General features: G+C 38.0%; 1 protein-coding gene across 1 annotated transcript in view; it reads left to right on the top strand.

Annotated features, from left to right (window-relative positions):
* BARD1 (BRCA1 associated RING domain 1) overlaps nucleotides 1-9,566 on the top strand; it is a 100,336-nt gene extending 90,770 nt beyond the window's left edge. Inside the window, 5 exon segments of the mRNA XM_019632932.1 lie at nucleotides 1,149-1,155; nucleotides 1,211-1,247; nucleotides 4,110-4,164; nucleotides 4,820-4,917; nucleotides 7,083-9,566. Of these exon segments, the coding sequence (XP_019488477.1) occupies nucleotides 1,149-1,155; nucleotides 1,211-1,247; nucleotides 4,110-4,164; nucleotides 4,820-4,917; nucleotides 7,083-7,415 (530 nt within the window). The 3' untranslated portion in view covers nucleotides 7,416-9,566.
* The last annotated feature ends 6,967 nt before the right edge of the window (nucleotides 9,567-16,533 follow it).

Here is a 16,533-nt window from a genome sequence, read left to right as displayed (position 1 = left end):
CTGTGTCCCATCTCACCAGTCTGCTGTTAGCCTCTCCCATACGTGACCAGTTTTAAAAGCATGATAAGTGATTGAACTGACCATTTACATAGGAACAAAACTGTCCCTTCTGTCTCTTATTTTTGAAACTTCTTTTCCCTTTCAGATCTGTCACTGCGCCTCAATGTTTAAAAAACTGATTTAAAATGGTTCCACGGTTATAAAGGCTTTTGTACTGAATCTGTGCCAGAAATCTGGCCAGTGGTTATAGGAAGGAATAGATTTTCCTAATAATAAGTTGTCAGTAATAAAAAACCCATGTGAAATGTTGAATGTAAGGCACTTACCACTTAACTTTGAATATATAGTTCCTGTGAATATGCTGAACTTGCATTTGGTTACATATCCATTCGACGTGATTCCTGTCCATAAAAGCTGTCTTCTCTAAGGCAGTTGTACACTTAATGGCGTGGCCATGCCATTTTTACAGAATCACAGATGGACTCAAGCTGACTAGATAGTGTGCTATTTTGTGATTCTCACAGTAGTGAATAACACATTCTAATATCGGTGAGAAAGGATGGATGGAATCTCTTATTGAAGTTCATATCCCCATGTTTTCTAATACAGAGTCCACAGAGAAGTAGGTTCAGAGTTTGAGACAATTAGAAGGCAAGAACCCTCAAAAACCTTCTTTCCTAATACAGATGTCTCACAGTTTCTATATTGTTCTTAGTGTTAGGCATCTGGTTTGATTAAAAAGAAATCTTCGGACCTATTCAAAACTATCTGAAAACCATCCATATTAAAGAATGATGAGGTGGACCAAAGCTTTCAAAATTAATTGTAAAAATTTATGATTTATTAAACCTAGATCTAATGTTTTGAGGATACTCATTAGCTTGCTGGTAAACAAAACCTTTACTGGCTTAACTATATAGAAACTTTAATATCTTTTAATGGGACTTTCCATAAACCGCGTAGATTTAAGAGAAAATTTTAATTAAACTTTCTTATAGATAATTGACTCACTTAACAAATTTAAACAAATTAACAAAAAGAATAACTACCCAAATTTAACCATTGGAAGTTTTCTGTTTAAAAATGTTGTGTCTTAATTGGTTAATATTCCTTGTTTTTATACATTGTATATGAAAGATATATTACAGTGTTACAGTAAATGGACTTAGCATGAAGATTTTGATAGTAGGCCATAATTTTACTATTGTAGTGTTATAGTAAATGGACTTAGCATGAAGATTTTGATAGTAGGCCATAATTTTACTATTGTACCAGCCATTCTGTCACATCATATTTATTTTACAGATGTTTTACAGAAATGGGAGATACAGATAGGAAAAGTTCCTTGTTCAACAGTAAATTTGTGACTGAGACTTTGGTAGCCTAGTTTTGACACTAATTCCTCACAGGCAACTTATAATCATCTCTGTGTGAGGGTGACTAGAATGAAAGAATAGAAGACAAATAAGTCATTTTATTCATCTGTTAGAGTCCAAATTAGGTGGAACTGCATCTTAAAGATGTAAACTAGCCTTAAGTAAGAGAAAATATCTTTTATTGACTTGTTCTTTTAATGTACTGCTTTCAAAATTTTCTCTAATCTAACCTTTTAAAAAACAACTCTGCCTTCTCGTTTTTTATCTCTTTTGTGAAGGGGAGGGCAGATGGCTGTCCTCTTTTCTTTAATAATCTCTCCTTCTTCTCCACTCTCATTTAAGTTTAAATAAAATTGCTCCTGTGGAAGTTTTGAAAGTGTTCAGCCCCTAAGGGAGTTGCTGTGGGGATGTGCCAAACAGTTGGCATTAGACTTGTGTGTGAGGTGAGGAAGGGCCATATAGGCTGCTTTTTGTTTTTTGCTTTAGTTGAGGAGGATGGAACCTAAAAGACAATCATTATATTGTCATTTTATAAATAACCTCATCATCAAGTTAACATATTTATACTTTCCTATTAAAATTTGTTCTTTCAAATGGATATTAAGAGTGCTGTGGAATTTTTTAAATGTCATTTTTTTTCTATTCAAACTGCTAATTATCAGAAAGTAAATATAGCATTTCTATCAACTAAGATTGATTAGGCAACTTTAAATGCTAACAGAAATCCTTTATAATAAAAAAATTAACATCCTTTGATCTAATAGTTTCACTTCTGAGAATTTACCCTAAGCAAGTAATATAGATGAAAGAATAAAAACTATTTGCATTGTTATTTCTAATATCAGGAAATTGGGAGAACAACCTAAATATGAGAGAATTAAGAAAATTCTGGGATGCTTAAAGATATTCCCTGAAAAAATTCATATTTTTATCTGATAATTATTAAGACTAAAGTATTAAGTAAAACAGGATTTTCAGTTTTAAAAAAGTATAAACAGTTATGTCTTCAATTGTGTCACTGGACAAGCTGCTTTAAATCTCTTAGGACTTATCTATGAAAGGGAGAGTTTGATTAGATGAAGCATCAGGAATTTTCAAATTGGCAGTCAGAGGGCCAAAGCAGACAAAATTTATGTGGTTATGTCCAGCATAACCATTTAATTTTTGTGTCTTTAAGTATCATATGCATTTTCCCATTTGTTGGATTCTCCACCACTTCCTACCAGTTAACACCAGGTTCCTCCCATGTTTATGTAGCCTGATTGGCCCTTGGAGGTATTAGGTATTAGAGTTGCCACCCTTGCACTACGTGTCACGCCTAGCTTTCAAAAAATTCTCCATGGTTTCTGTGCCATGACAGCTACTCTAACAGAACACTTTGTCACCTTTCAAACATGTTACTGACCTGGAAACTGCTGCTTGATTTTCCGGAGGACCCCCCCCACACACAAACACACACACACACACACACACACACACTTTATTTTTCTTCTTTAGTTGTTATTATGTGGCATAGAGAATTAGCACATTGTTACCTGGAATAAGAGACTATCAGAGGAATGCAGCCTTCATTCAGCTTAGTGATGGTAATTGGAGCATGGGATTTTCTGCCTTTACAGAAATGTACTGAACAATTGCTACAAAGCTGAGAGTTTTATGACTTGAGGCATAATTACACTACAAAAGCACTGGCATCCTCCTGTGGCAGCACCATGCTGCCCTCTTGTCTGCCATCTCATTTCTCTTGATGCCATGCCTACCCCATTCTGATGTCTGCTAAGGCTACACTTGTTGACTAACTAATGTCAACACATTACCAGGAACAATAGGCACCATGTTAATACGATTTTTGACAGAAAATAAACCCATGAAGTGGATAATCAGCCAGTATAGGCACACGCATTTATTTATTTCTGTAATTTCTGTAATTAGACATTAACCATTCACTTGTTACAGTAGATATCATAGGAGTGTTCATCCAAAAAGCCCTTGGATTTTATAGGCTGACGTTTCATTTACCTAAATGTTCTGGTACGAATGCTCTGCAAATATCATTAGGAAAGGGGATTTAGGAAGGGGACAAATGCTCAAATGATACAAGCTAATACTGGGTTGTCGGAAAAGTCATGAAGCATTTTTGCAACGAAAAAACGTAGAAAAAATACATCATGACATTTTTCCGACAACCCAGTAGTTTACATGTAAAATAATTAGCTTGAGGTACATCAGTGATTTAGCTAGATTACTAATGTTTTGGGGGTTGGTGTTTAATGTGGAAACAGTGTATGATGCGATGTGAGCACACTGGCAATGTGTCTGATGAGATACTTTGACCTAGTCAGAAATTTTATTTTGAGTCTCATTTTCAATGCACAGCAAAGTTAATACTTTAATACTAGCTTCATTGGATCATTTTTTACTCAGTGAGCAATTATTAAAAATGATAATATTTGTAAAATATTTTTATTACATGCAAACCCAACAATTTTTATAGAACATAATATTTAAGATAAAATAGTGAGAAGAATAGGATTTAGAAATTCAGTATAGCAAACTTAGCTAAGTCTGATTCTTGTACTAAAATCATTGGGGGAAAGGAACACCAAAGCACAGGCAAAACTAACACATTAAGAATCACATGAGAGGGAATGATGGATAGCCCAAGGCTGAGTGTTGAATTTGAATATGCATTAACAGTCCAAGTTAAGAAAAAGATTTAGTCTCTTGACAAAGCTCTGCCTTTTGAGTGATGGAGTATTGAGTTGTTAAAACCTTCTCACTTTTATGTGCTAAGCAGCGTCTTTGAAGATCTAAGTTGAAGCAGCTTTAAAACATTGGAAATATTCAAGTCATCTCTTAAATGGTGACTTCAGTGTGTTGCACCTGTCAAACCCCAAGCATGTCTTCGGCTCCGCTTGTTGTTTATTTTAACAAGTACTGTGGAGCCCCTGGTGTGTGGCCAGCTGAGCCAGGTGCTGTGGACTAAAGCCGCTTCCTTAATGTCAGATCATGAAGACTAACAGGTGATTAGACATGACTGTGAACAATGAGCAGATGAGCGCTCAAGTTCAGGTCATTGTGGGCGGAACTAAATGAGGGACTTTTTATTCACCTTCATTTTGATAATGGCTATAAATAATTTAGATTTTTATTCTTTGTGAAATATTGTATAGATTTGGGTTTTTCAGAAAGGAAAATCAAATTTGTTAGTGTGGTACTAGTTCATTGCTCAGTCCTCTGAAAAAGAATTCTTATGTATTTTTTTTATATGGAAAGCCAGTTTTATTATATTTTGCTTTGGCATAAATAAAGATCCTATTGCTATTTTGAAATGAAACTGTGAAGAAGAAAAATCACTTAGACAAATTGTTTAATTTCAATGAGAAAGAAATAATGTTTCCTTGATATTTAGTTTGCTTTTCTCCTTGTTTTTTTTAAATCAGGGGTGAAAGCGTGTCTACAAAGCAAAGAATGTGAGCAGGAAGAAAAGTATGAAATTCCTGAAGGACCACAGAGAAGCAGGCTCAACAGAGAACAGCTGGTATTTTTCTCTTGCTGCTACTTTCATTGTTCTCATTATAACTGAATCTTGTCCCCATCAGGAAAAACTTCTCCTGCCCTTTCCACAAGTACTGGTGACTGATTAAAATTTTAATTGTACGTATTTCAAGCACTTGATTCTGAGAGATGATGGCTATGAGCAGTAAAATTCAGAAGGTAATAATTCCACATGGTAATGGGGTGTTGGCATCTTGAACATTCCCATAAACCTTTCAGAATCGGAGGGAAGTCACACATACAGGAAGTAACCTGCAAGAAGACTTACAGCTGCTGCTCGGATTTACTTACCATATGTCTTTATTGCTATATAGTGCAGCTTTAATGGGTAATGTTCTATTATCCTATTGATACATAAGTATATTAGAAATTATGAAGAAAAATTTTCATTGAAGAGAATTGTGAAATTTTTTTTTTTTTTTAAATAAAGCACACAGAAGTGTGTTTCATAGCTAATTGGATCCCTAGACAAAGAATACATCTCTGAATACCAACAGGCCACACTCCCACCCTGGGTGCTCTAGAGACCTTAGGTTGGTAATATAGGGACCTGGATACGGATGGGCAGGACTGGATAGAGGTCCATGTGAAAAGATGCTACTCTTACACTTTAACTAAGTTTAGCTTAGTATCCCTGAAGCATATTTCAGATACCCTAGGAATTCTTGAGGCTCTGAGTCCCACCAGATATGAATAAACCTTCTGATAAGAGATTGATGAAGAGTTTTTGTTTGCATAATACACCTAAAACCTGGGGACAGTAAAAAAGTACCTGAGATGGTAACTGAGTCACAAGATTGTAAATAGGAAACCTCTAAATGTGTGAGGATTTTTTTTTTGAATAGCAAATAGTTTATTAGAAAGTACATGGTCTCAGTGGCAATAACAAATTCACTTGAACAGGAGACAATAATCAAATCTAAAGAATAAATGTTTGTTAATCTTCAGAAAATCTGTGGCCATTAGGGCTATCATGTAGGAATCCAAAATCACTCAGAGGCCAAATCTTTTTTTTTTTTTTAATTTACCATCTTAACCATTTCTTTTTAGAAAAATTTTATTTTATTTTTTTTATTGGGGAACAGTAAGTTTTCCAGGATCCATCAGCTCCGAGTCAAGTAGTTGTTTCAATCTAGTTGTGGAGGGTGTTTTTTCAGGACCCATCAGCTCCAATTCAGGTAGTTGTCTTCAGTCTAGCTGTGGAGGGCGCAACACCATGGCCCATGTGGGAATTCAACCAGCAACCTTGGTGTTATGAGCCTGCGCTCTAGCCACCTAAGCTAACCAGCCGACCCTAGAGGCTAAATCTTAAAGAAGATATATCCTCTTATTAGTCCATATGGAGTAGATCCGTAGTACCTGGAATCTGTAGAAGTCTATAGATTATCACCTAACCAAGCATTACCCGTTGTCACATAACTACAGTTTTTAAAGAAATCTGATAAACTATTGGTAAGGATTTTGTCTCCTCCCAACCCAGTTACTCTTTTACAAATATTTGATTTTGAATCAGTTGGCTTTTTGCAATCACATTGTCACTTCTTTGGATACAATAAAAATGTCGACTAAGATTTTCTGCAAAGACAATATCTGACTTTTGAATTGTAGGTTCCATTGATGGTCTAGAACACAAGCCTGTTCTACAATGCATTCACTTTTTAGGGTAGTTGCAGGGATTCCAGAAAAAAAACATTTAAAGCATATCTCAAAGCACATAATGCAGCGGTTCTCAATCTGTGGGTCGCGACCCCTTTGGGGGTCGAATGACCCTTTCACAGGGGTCGCCAGGTACTCGTATGTGGGCGTATCTGCATGTGGGCCTGGAGACGGATAGAAGAGCGGTGTCTCGGTTCCTAAGACCATCGAAAATATGTGTTTTCCGATGGTCTTAGGCGACCCCTGTGAAAGGTTGAGAGCCGCTGACATAATGGGTAATCCATGGCTTCAGGATTCCTGGGCCCCTCAGAAGCCCCTGCGTGAGTAGTTTTCATGACTCAAAGAGTTTACTGGAAGTGCAACTTGCTCCAGCCCCTGCTTAGATAACCGCTTACTGCTTGTTTCTATTATTTTTAATTCCCTCACTTACATCCAGTGTTTTAAAATACTTTGATCTGCTTTTAACAAGCTTTTTTGTTGTCGTTACTGCAGTTGCCAAAGCTGTTTGATGGATGCTACTTCTTTTTTGGGGGAACCTTCAGACATCATCCGAAGGACAACCTGATGAGGCTTGCCACGGCAGCGGGGGGCCAGATCCTCAGCAGAAAGCCCAAACCAGACAGCGACGTGACTCAGACCATCAACACAGTGGCGTACCATGCCAAACCAGACTCTGATCAGCGCTTCTGCACACAGTATATCATCTATGAGGATTTGCCCAGCCGTCGCCCAGAGAGGGTGCGGCGCGGCAAAGTCTGGATGGCTCCTTCCAGCTGGCTCATACAGTGTGTCATGTCCTTTGAGTTGCTCCCTCTTGATGACTGAACACCACACCAGATGAACCTTTCACCTTGAACTTAGTGAGAGAACCCAGCCATTACGCTCTGTTGATCATTCCCATTTTTACAAATAAGTACTCATTCGTATATATTTTTTTTCCTTGAATTAAAAAAATACCTAATGCCAGATTAGAAATTTAGTCTGTGTTTACCAGTTAGATCCTGAGATTGCTTTGAAGGATTTTCTTTTTAAAACTGTCATATGCTTTGATTCATCATGTTTTTCTACTCAAAATTATCAGCTATCAACAATTAATAAGGTATTAGAACTATTGGTTATTATACAAGTGGTATCATTACTGCCTCAGCCTTTTAATGTTCTTTGATGAAAAATGCACTCTGCCACCAGCAAAAATACTTTGCCATCCTTTAGTAAACAAAGGATATAGGCAAATAATGTATTCTGGCTTTATTGTAATGAAAATAGTACCTGGTCTACATGTGTCACCACGCGTGTTAAATTCTGCCATCTACAGTTGTCTTCATCTTAACACTGTTTTTTTAGTTTTTTATAATTTACTTGGCTATCTGTACCTACATTTTTATCCCTTATTTTTATCTTGTCTACTCATCAGGGAATCATGATTTGAACCTTAACATGATTGTAGTGAAAATCACCATTGGGTTCATGGCACATATTTTTATTGTATACACTTGCTTCTTGTTGATGATCAATGTGCTACTGTATTTCTCTACAATATATGTATGTACACTTCGAGCATTTTCTCTAACAAATTTTAGTATCAGTATTTTTTAGAAGGGCTCACCAGATTAGCAAGTTGTCAAATGTTAACATATTAAATTAGGAAGCAGGTTTTTTCTGATAGACTTTGCTACACATTGCTAAAATACTATTTTTAAAGGTCTTAATTTCTTCATAAAGTGTTTTTTTAGATTGCTGTGGCAGAAGACGTTGGAGGCTGCTTGCTTTAGAACAGGTTTTTGTCCAGATGATACAAAAGGCCTTAGCAATGAGTAGAGGTGGAAGTGGGCAGGACTACTCATAACTCCACGGCGTCCCGGCTGCAGAGTCTGGACAGGAGACCACCTGGGAACGGGAGGACCCCGCCGTTACTCGCGTCGGAGTGTTCTCGTTGGTGATAGGCGAGGTGGAGTAGATCGTTTGAAAGCATAGTTTAGGAAGATGAATCCTTTAATAGTCTCCCTAGAAATTGAATGTTCTTCTAACATTAAAGTCATGGGAAGGAAGACACTGGGAGACCTGCCAGTTTGGATCCTCATGGGCCAAAGAGAGCAGTTTGATACCCACTGGATGAGAGAATTCTGAGAAGAGTCTGAAATTTGAGATTCTGCTGATTATTTCAAAATAAATTTTACTTTAATTTCTTCTTTGACATGTTACTTTTCCATATCAGGAAATATATTATGTGAACACAGTGATGTACTGCTGACCCTGACCTTGGAGGGTGAACTAGCTCTGAAACACTCTTGCCTACAAGTCATGTGTTTGTCCCAGGCTTTGTTCTCATGGACAGTGATGGGCACCGTGGCACCAAGCAAATCTGAGGCGTTAGATAATGTCTGGATGAAAGCATTGAAGATGTTTTGGGAGTTGGGTCGTCATTTTTGATTAATAACTGACTTTTTATCACTTCCTATTAGCTCACTGGTCACATCTCTAGACAAGTTTGTGTCTGCTCCTCTGTTCTGATCCCTGTTTATAAAAACACCTTGGAGACTGTTGCTCACTTCCCTTTATTCCTTCACTTAGTCTGTCCCCCTCCTTCTTTGTCATATTTCGTCCCCCACTGGGAAGCAGTTTTATCTTTTGGTTTCTTTAAATATTTATTTTGACAGCAGTTGATGGATGTTAAGCTCTTGAAACGTGTATTTTCTGCATAGATATACTTGTAATTATTTTCATTTTTCAATCGTAGATTCAAGCTTCCTTTTTACTTACCATAAATCATTAAAGTTATTTGTGTTTCCATATCTATCTTCTATAGAAGTGGCTTATTCTGTGTTCCTGAAGAATTCTCATTCATGACTTGTGAGGAAAGCTTTCAGCTAACAAAAGCTTATCTTTTTGAACATTAATGCTTTTTAATGTTGGATAGAAATATTTCTAAAGTGTATTAGATACTTTATTACCTCAAATAAATTTTTTGGAATACAATGTAACTTTGATGGTTTGGTCAAGTAAGTATATAGTTTTTGTAGATAAAATTCACCATTTATTTTGTCTGTCTTGATTTCTTGTGAGCCTGCTTTGCACATTGGCAATTAAGTGGCCTCTGCATAGATGAAGATTATGTTTTGGGAGGTTCGATGTTTCCTGTGGGAATAAGATGCCGATCAGGGGGTCATATTACACATAAGCTATTACCGCCTCCATGGGTTGGGGTAAAAAAGGAGTTGTGCGCTCAAGGTTCATGGACCTCATACTCACAAATGTCCCTTCTGTGATCAAAACAGATGAAAATGGCAGTAAATAATGCTTATATAATAACTATAAGCCACTACTTTGAGATGGACTGAACTATGAATTGTGAACTTAATTTATATTGTTGTAAGTCAACACTTTTCAGAGATATGCACATCAAAGTAAAACAGCACTTGTTCTAATTTTTTTCAGTCAACTGATATGTGTTATGTTTGGCTACTTGATAACACTGTCTTATGAATTAGGGGTGTTAATTATTTGTGGAGCTCTCTAAGGTTAGGGTACATCTTGTGATGCCTGAAAGTTTCTGTTAGAATGGCCCTGTGTGAGAAGTGGGGAACGCTCGGCTGTTCTGACTGACCTGGCTAAAGGGTTACTTAACGACACATCCAGCCCTGGGGAAGGTGTCTCTGTCTCCTGTGGTCTGGTGTGCCCGCCCAGGCTGCTGAAAAGGTGAGTGGGCCTGTTGCTTGTCAGGCTTGGAGATTGGATTCAAGGAAGGACGTGACTCCTGCTCAGGCTTTGAAGTCAGTGGGGCCTGGGTCTGTGTAACATTTCTTTACTAGTTTATAAAGTGGGGAAAAGATTGTCCACCTCACATGGACATAAAGATGGACGAAAGCGTTGAGTGCCTTGTAGGCACTCGCAGGACACCTTCTAGTACCTGTCAGCAGGATGGATCAGAGATGTCCCCAAAAGCAGCTCGTTAAAAGGTGGCTTTTGGCAGCACAGGTCATCTCAGCCCTGAATAAGCCTGCCCAGCTGCTGGCTGTTCTGTTTTCATGTTACTGCCATGAGCCTTAACAACAGCCAGGACCCGGCCTGCCTGGCTCGTGCCTCACCTCTGACGTCTCCCCCCATTCTGTGAGCGGTGTTCCCACCTGTGTAGCCTCCCCTGCCCTGTCAGCTAAGATTTTGTTGGGCTTTCATCCCTTGAATGCATCTACTTCGGATACCAAGACTACTTAGGCCTCCACACTTCAGATCTGCGCCTTAGAAAGCACCGGCCAGATTTCTGTCAGCATTGTGTTACGAGCCCTTGGGGCCACCTCCACTCTTCTGCAGTACGACCTTGGAATAACCTTACTGTACACATTTCTAAAGAAGAGGCTGATCTTTTCTACCTTGACTCCATGATTTGTGAGACTCAGATTTTCATTGTTAATACTACAAATTTGTCAAAATCACTCCTGTTTACATGCTGGCTAAAAAAGATTTCCAAAACATTTTGCCATCAATGAAATATAAAGATCTTTTTCTGAATTTTACTGATAAGGCTACCTTCCCATTTTAAAATAATTACGCATATAAGCATATTCATAATTACTGTAGAAAATGTACAAAATATTGTACAAAAACACAAGGAAGCAAATGCCCCCAAGTCCAGGAATTATTAAAGTAGCTAATTGTTTTGTTTGGCCTTCATAGTGTTAAAAGTTTTTATTGAATGCTGTTGAAAGGGCATGAGTGCTTCAGTTCACAGTCCCCACTACTGTCTCAGCCCTTCCATTTTATTCATTCACTTGGGCCTTGGAAATAGTAAACCCACAGCCCAAAATAACCACTATTAACATTGTCTTTTTTTCTATTCAAGCATACACGGCTTGAATAAGCATACACGACTCATAACTAAGGAGTAAGCCCTGGATAAACTTTTATTCAATGGTTTTTCCCATGTAATTAAATATTTTTATATATAATTTTCAATAGTTGCAGCCTGTCAACATGTTTTATACTTTAGCCAAATCCCTGTTATTGACTATTTGTGTTATTTCTATTATACATAAAGCTGTATAAACAGTTACAGTACATTTTGGTTGGGGGTGGGGACATTTTTTTTTTAAATATCAAGCTAAGTCACCATCTGTCATTACCATCTCTACAAAATTCAGTGCACACCCTACACATTTAGAATAGGGCTTATAGCTATGCTTCAAATGTGAAAATTAGAAAATTAGCCTTAATTGATTGCTGTGATTTTCATGAGTTGATGAGACTTTGCATGTAAGGTTTAAAACACTCCAACTCTTATGAGTTAGGAACTAACCAGGAAAAGAGAGAAAGAAAAACCAGCCATAGGCCTTTGGGTAGAGGCCTCAGAGAGCAGCTTCCTGTGAGGAGCTGTTGTGTTAAGAAGAGGAAACAGGTGCAGAGAAATTGAGGTCACCCAGAGTAGATGCATGCGCATCTTTCTGCCACACCCCCTCCCAGGGTATGTTGCTGCTTTAACTAAATCAAAGTATTTGCTGTTCCAGAGCCTGTGACCTGTCTTCTGCTTGATTGAATTTGGGGGGCTGGTCTAGGACATCTAGAGGGTGAGGTGGCATCTATCCCTCATGTGCTGCAGCCCCCACCTCTGCCTCAGCAGACATTACTAAACTAATCACTGCATCTGTGTCTGAGACCAAACATTTTTTCTCAACCTTTGTTTCAAGTAGCCCCAGCCAACTGGTCAAGTCAATATAGCAGATGGATGAATTTGCCATCACTAAACTGAGCCATGCTTTTAAAATTAATCTGTATATGTTTGTTACCCCACTGCATAGAATCGTACCAGAAGTATAGAACATATTCCAGTCAGTAATTGTAGCCCAGTGCAGAAGTGATTCTGAACTGGGAGGACATGCCCTCCCAGCTGGGGATTGAAGGGGCTTAAAAAAAAACCCCAAAAACCCGAAAGACAGAATGGAAAGGAGGAATATAGTTTGAAAAAGCTTTCTAGGTGATTTCTATGCCTGCACTTCCCACAGTTGCAAGTCACCGCTTTGGCACTGATTATTAGAAATTTACTTAAGACGTGGTCATTCCATGTAGACATTGTATTTGGGCGCCCACTGTAATGTGAAATATGTGTGAGCGTTTGACTAAATGTAACCATAGCATGTATTGTATCTGATTCCCCAAGACACACATTTCTAAAACTAAGGTATGGGAACTTGCTATAGAATATGGTGACTGATGTGCCGTAAAATCATCATCTCATTGTAATAATGATTCCTTTTTTTTTTTTTTTCTATGAGTGCTGCAGTCCTGACACCTGGTGTTAAATTTGGATTATTTTTCTTGGCCGTGGAAGTGATGATTAACAAGTATGACATTTAGCTTATTTTAAAAGGAAATTAATACATTCTGAAAAGTAAATGAAGTCTGAAGATTTTTTTTTTCTATTGACCTTTCTTTTGCAGATATGTGAACACAAAGTCTTGTGAAAAAGGCAATTGACTTTTTCAGGAAGTATCCTCTTATTTAAAGTGCTGTGCAAAGATTCACTAGCAATTATACATATGCACTTTAGGCTTTTCCTTTTTAAAAATAGGCATCTAGCTTTACATTTTCAACGGAGGCTGAACAAGAGTCTGATACTGATTCACTCACTAATTTGTGCATTGATTCATTGAAATGTGTATTGGGAAACAACAGGATCTCAGGCTTGGTTGTTCATGTCGAGCAACTAAGGTGAATGAGACATGGCCACCGCCCTCGAGGGGCTTCCACTCTAGTAGGAGAGCCACACAGGTAACCTGATGATTGTTTTTGTCAAGGCAGGCTGGTTACCAGTGTCAGGACATAACTGCGAGACGGCCGCTTCGCCACATATGGCTCACTTGGTGGAAGAATTAACCAGTGTTTGCTCTGTACGTTCTCATGTTATTTTCTGAAAAGGTATCTAGGACTCATTCTTAGGACGAGATGAATTAAGATGTACCGTAACATTCACTAAACATTTTCTGATTCCCCTTGAGCGATACTTGTAGTTTTTTGCAGAAAAGAATGACATGTTATCAATATTTTATTAGGACGGTTTTTTTTTTCTTTAATTAGGAAGTCAAGTCAGAAATAGGAAGTGCAGCTTTCTGAAGCCATGAATAGGAAATTAGGTTTTTTGCTCAGTGTGTAATTTGCAAAGTCAGCAAATTTAATCTCAAGATAATTTAAATAGTAGTTAAAGATATCCAGATTTATTTCATCTACCTTTTTAAAAAATGCATCTTTTAAATATTCATGTTTTTTTTTAACTGAATTCAGATATAGTCATTAGAAGGGAGGGGCTTTTTTAATGTGAGAAAGGTTTTTTTTTCATGGATTTTGGTATTTAAAATGTTTCCATTTTGTAGCAAAGTAATTTGTGTACCTAGTTTAAAAAGTCAAATAGTCTAAAAGATTTAAGCTAAAGCATCAGTCTCCTGTACTATTTTTCTCAATCTCTACTCAAAAACAATTACTTTGTGCTCTTTTAGTAGTTTATTTTGTTATTTGCCTTCTACATTAAGTATGTGTGTAGTGCATTTTCTTGATTCATCTATTTTACACATCTATTGATTTCCTGTTATGATAATTGATCATTTTGGCACTCTGAGATCCCTTCTTTCCTCTCCCCAACTTCCCAATAAGTAAATCAAATCTTTTTTGAGGTTTTCAGTGGAAATACTCACTGTTCTTCCAAGTTATTTGCAATGATTGCATTTCCTTTTTTGTGAACCTTTTTGTCTTTATTTTTTATTAGTTTTAAAAATCCATGTCTAAACTTTTGAACCTACGTCTACATCTTTCACTGCTTTCTGACCGCCCTGAGAAAAGTCTCACAATGTCATTTTTCTCCAAGACAAACCCGTTTGGGTAATAGACTAAACAAACTTCCATTTTTCCTGGAAACACCCCTCCTGATGCTCTCTGCCCTCCCTCCAATATGGACCTGCTGTTCATCCTGTGACTCCAGATCTCGGCAACCCCATTTGTCTCTCTCATCTCTATCGGAGTTCCTGTTTTCTGCTTTACATCAATATTAAAAAAAAAAAGAAAAAAAATATATTTGTTTTGTTTTGTTTTTGTTTTTCTGTTTTTTGTTTTTAAGATTTTTATTGGGGAATTGGGGGAAGGGGAACAGACAAGTTGCTGTCCTTTTGTTCTTCAGTCTAGTTGTGGAGGACGTTGCTTCACTGGCCCAAGTTGGCACCATCATTGCGCTCTTCCCGGGCGAAGCAGATCAGTCGCCGGCTTCTGGACGGCCGCTCACAGCGGCTGCTGGCCACTCACGCTGGCTGCTGGCTACACACGGTAGCCCATGGCAACCCACTGCAGCAGGGGCTGCAGCGTACACCGTCGCTGGCAACTCAAGGCAGCCCAGCTTCGGGTTGAGCTGTTGTTCAGCATCTTAGCTGTGGAGGGCAGTGTCACTGGCCCTCGTATGTGGGATCCGAACCAGGGCCCTCTGGCGTCCCAAGCCAGTTCTTAACCAACGTGCCACTCGGCCGGCCCTTTACATCAATATTTTGATGGAGTATATCCTCTAGTAGCTTCAGGAGCAAGAATAGAATCTGTAAATATCAATATTTTGTCTGAAAAGTGTTTTCATTCTGCCAGATCCCTGGCTTTGGCTTGGTAAATAATTCTTAGCTAGGAAGGTGGGGTTTTCCCCTCAAAGTGGGGTTCTGGGGAGTCCGCCAGCTTCCTTCTCCTTGTCTGTGTCCTCTGTAGGCTGGTTTTGACCCTCCTCTCATCAGTGAAGCCATTTCCACCCACCATATACTGTGTTGAGGGACACATCCAGTTACTCAGCATGGTTTTCAGGCATAGGAAGAGACAGACAATGGAGCAGTGCCTTATTGGTGCTTTGCATTACTTCAGCCATTTAGAAATAATTGGGCATACTCTTCTCTAAAATGGTATACTCTGGTACTTTGAGAGTAATGTTTGACAAAATAAGGCAGGTTAGTCATGTGGGGCTTGGGGCAACTTGCTAACAGAACTTAAACAGCTCTTTGGCTGAATGAGATTTGGGCCCTTGAATGATGGTTTTAAAATGGCTGAATCCTTCCCTGCCCAGAAAAAGCTTTCTGCATCTATCTGTACTAATCTTCATACAAATATCAGTGTATTCATGGTTGATCTTTTTTTTGCAGCAAGCCTTCATATCTTGTTTTGTCTTTAGGTAGTGCTATTGAGATTTATAAATGTTGTAACCTAACAGTAAAGGCAGTAGTCACAGGAGATCTGCTAAAATGCCAAAATGCAAATGAAAGTCATCTCAGTTTAGAGGAGGCGATGGGATTTTAAAAAGGCTTCAGAAGAGAAAACTATCAGTTAATGATGTCACAAAAAGATAAAGTCAACTGATGACGACCAATCAGGTATTTGGGGGGTGGAATGTCAAGTGGAAATCTAGTCAATTTTCTGTGGTTGAGGAAAGAGGGAGAAAGAACAAACACCTTGAAGTATAGATAATAATTTTTTATGTCTTTTTATGTTACACTATAATTTCTTAAGAATTGACAGATAAAGAGAAGCCTTCACTAAAAGATTAGCTTGTAGGTTTTGTGGCTTTTTATCTGTAAGAAAATAGTCATCCAGTTTTCAATTTTAATCTGTGCAGTGTGGGATTTAGGGACAATAAACCACTAAGCTTGCTTTGGGTAGCAAATAATCCCCAGAAATTTATCCAGGTGGTTACTGCTGGGGAATATCTTAAATATCACATAACAATGTTTGAAGGAAATGAATCAATAGAACACAAAAAAGGGACTCTAAGAATAGAACACATCCTTGATGGGATCGCCCCTCCTAACCTTGTCAGCATGTGCCAAGTGTCAGAAAATTGTGAATTAGAATCTTGATCTTGAGTCCTTTCCTTTTCATATTTTGAACCTTGTCCAAAATTTCAATCCTTCGTAAATCATTTCCATTTGTAGATTATCATCAAGAC

Source organism: Hipposideros armiger, unplaced genomic scaffold (assembly GCF_001890085.2).
Source record: "Hipposideros armiger isolate ML-2016 unplaced genomic scaffold, ASM189008v1 scaffold_1198, whole genome shotgun sequence".
NCBI lineage: Eukaryota > Metazoa > Chordata > Mammalia > Chiroptera > Hipposideridae > Hipposideros > Hipposideros armiger.
Note: the sequence above shows the minus strand (reverse complement) of the source record. Positions and strands in the feature narration are given on the sequence as shown.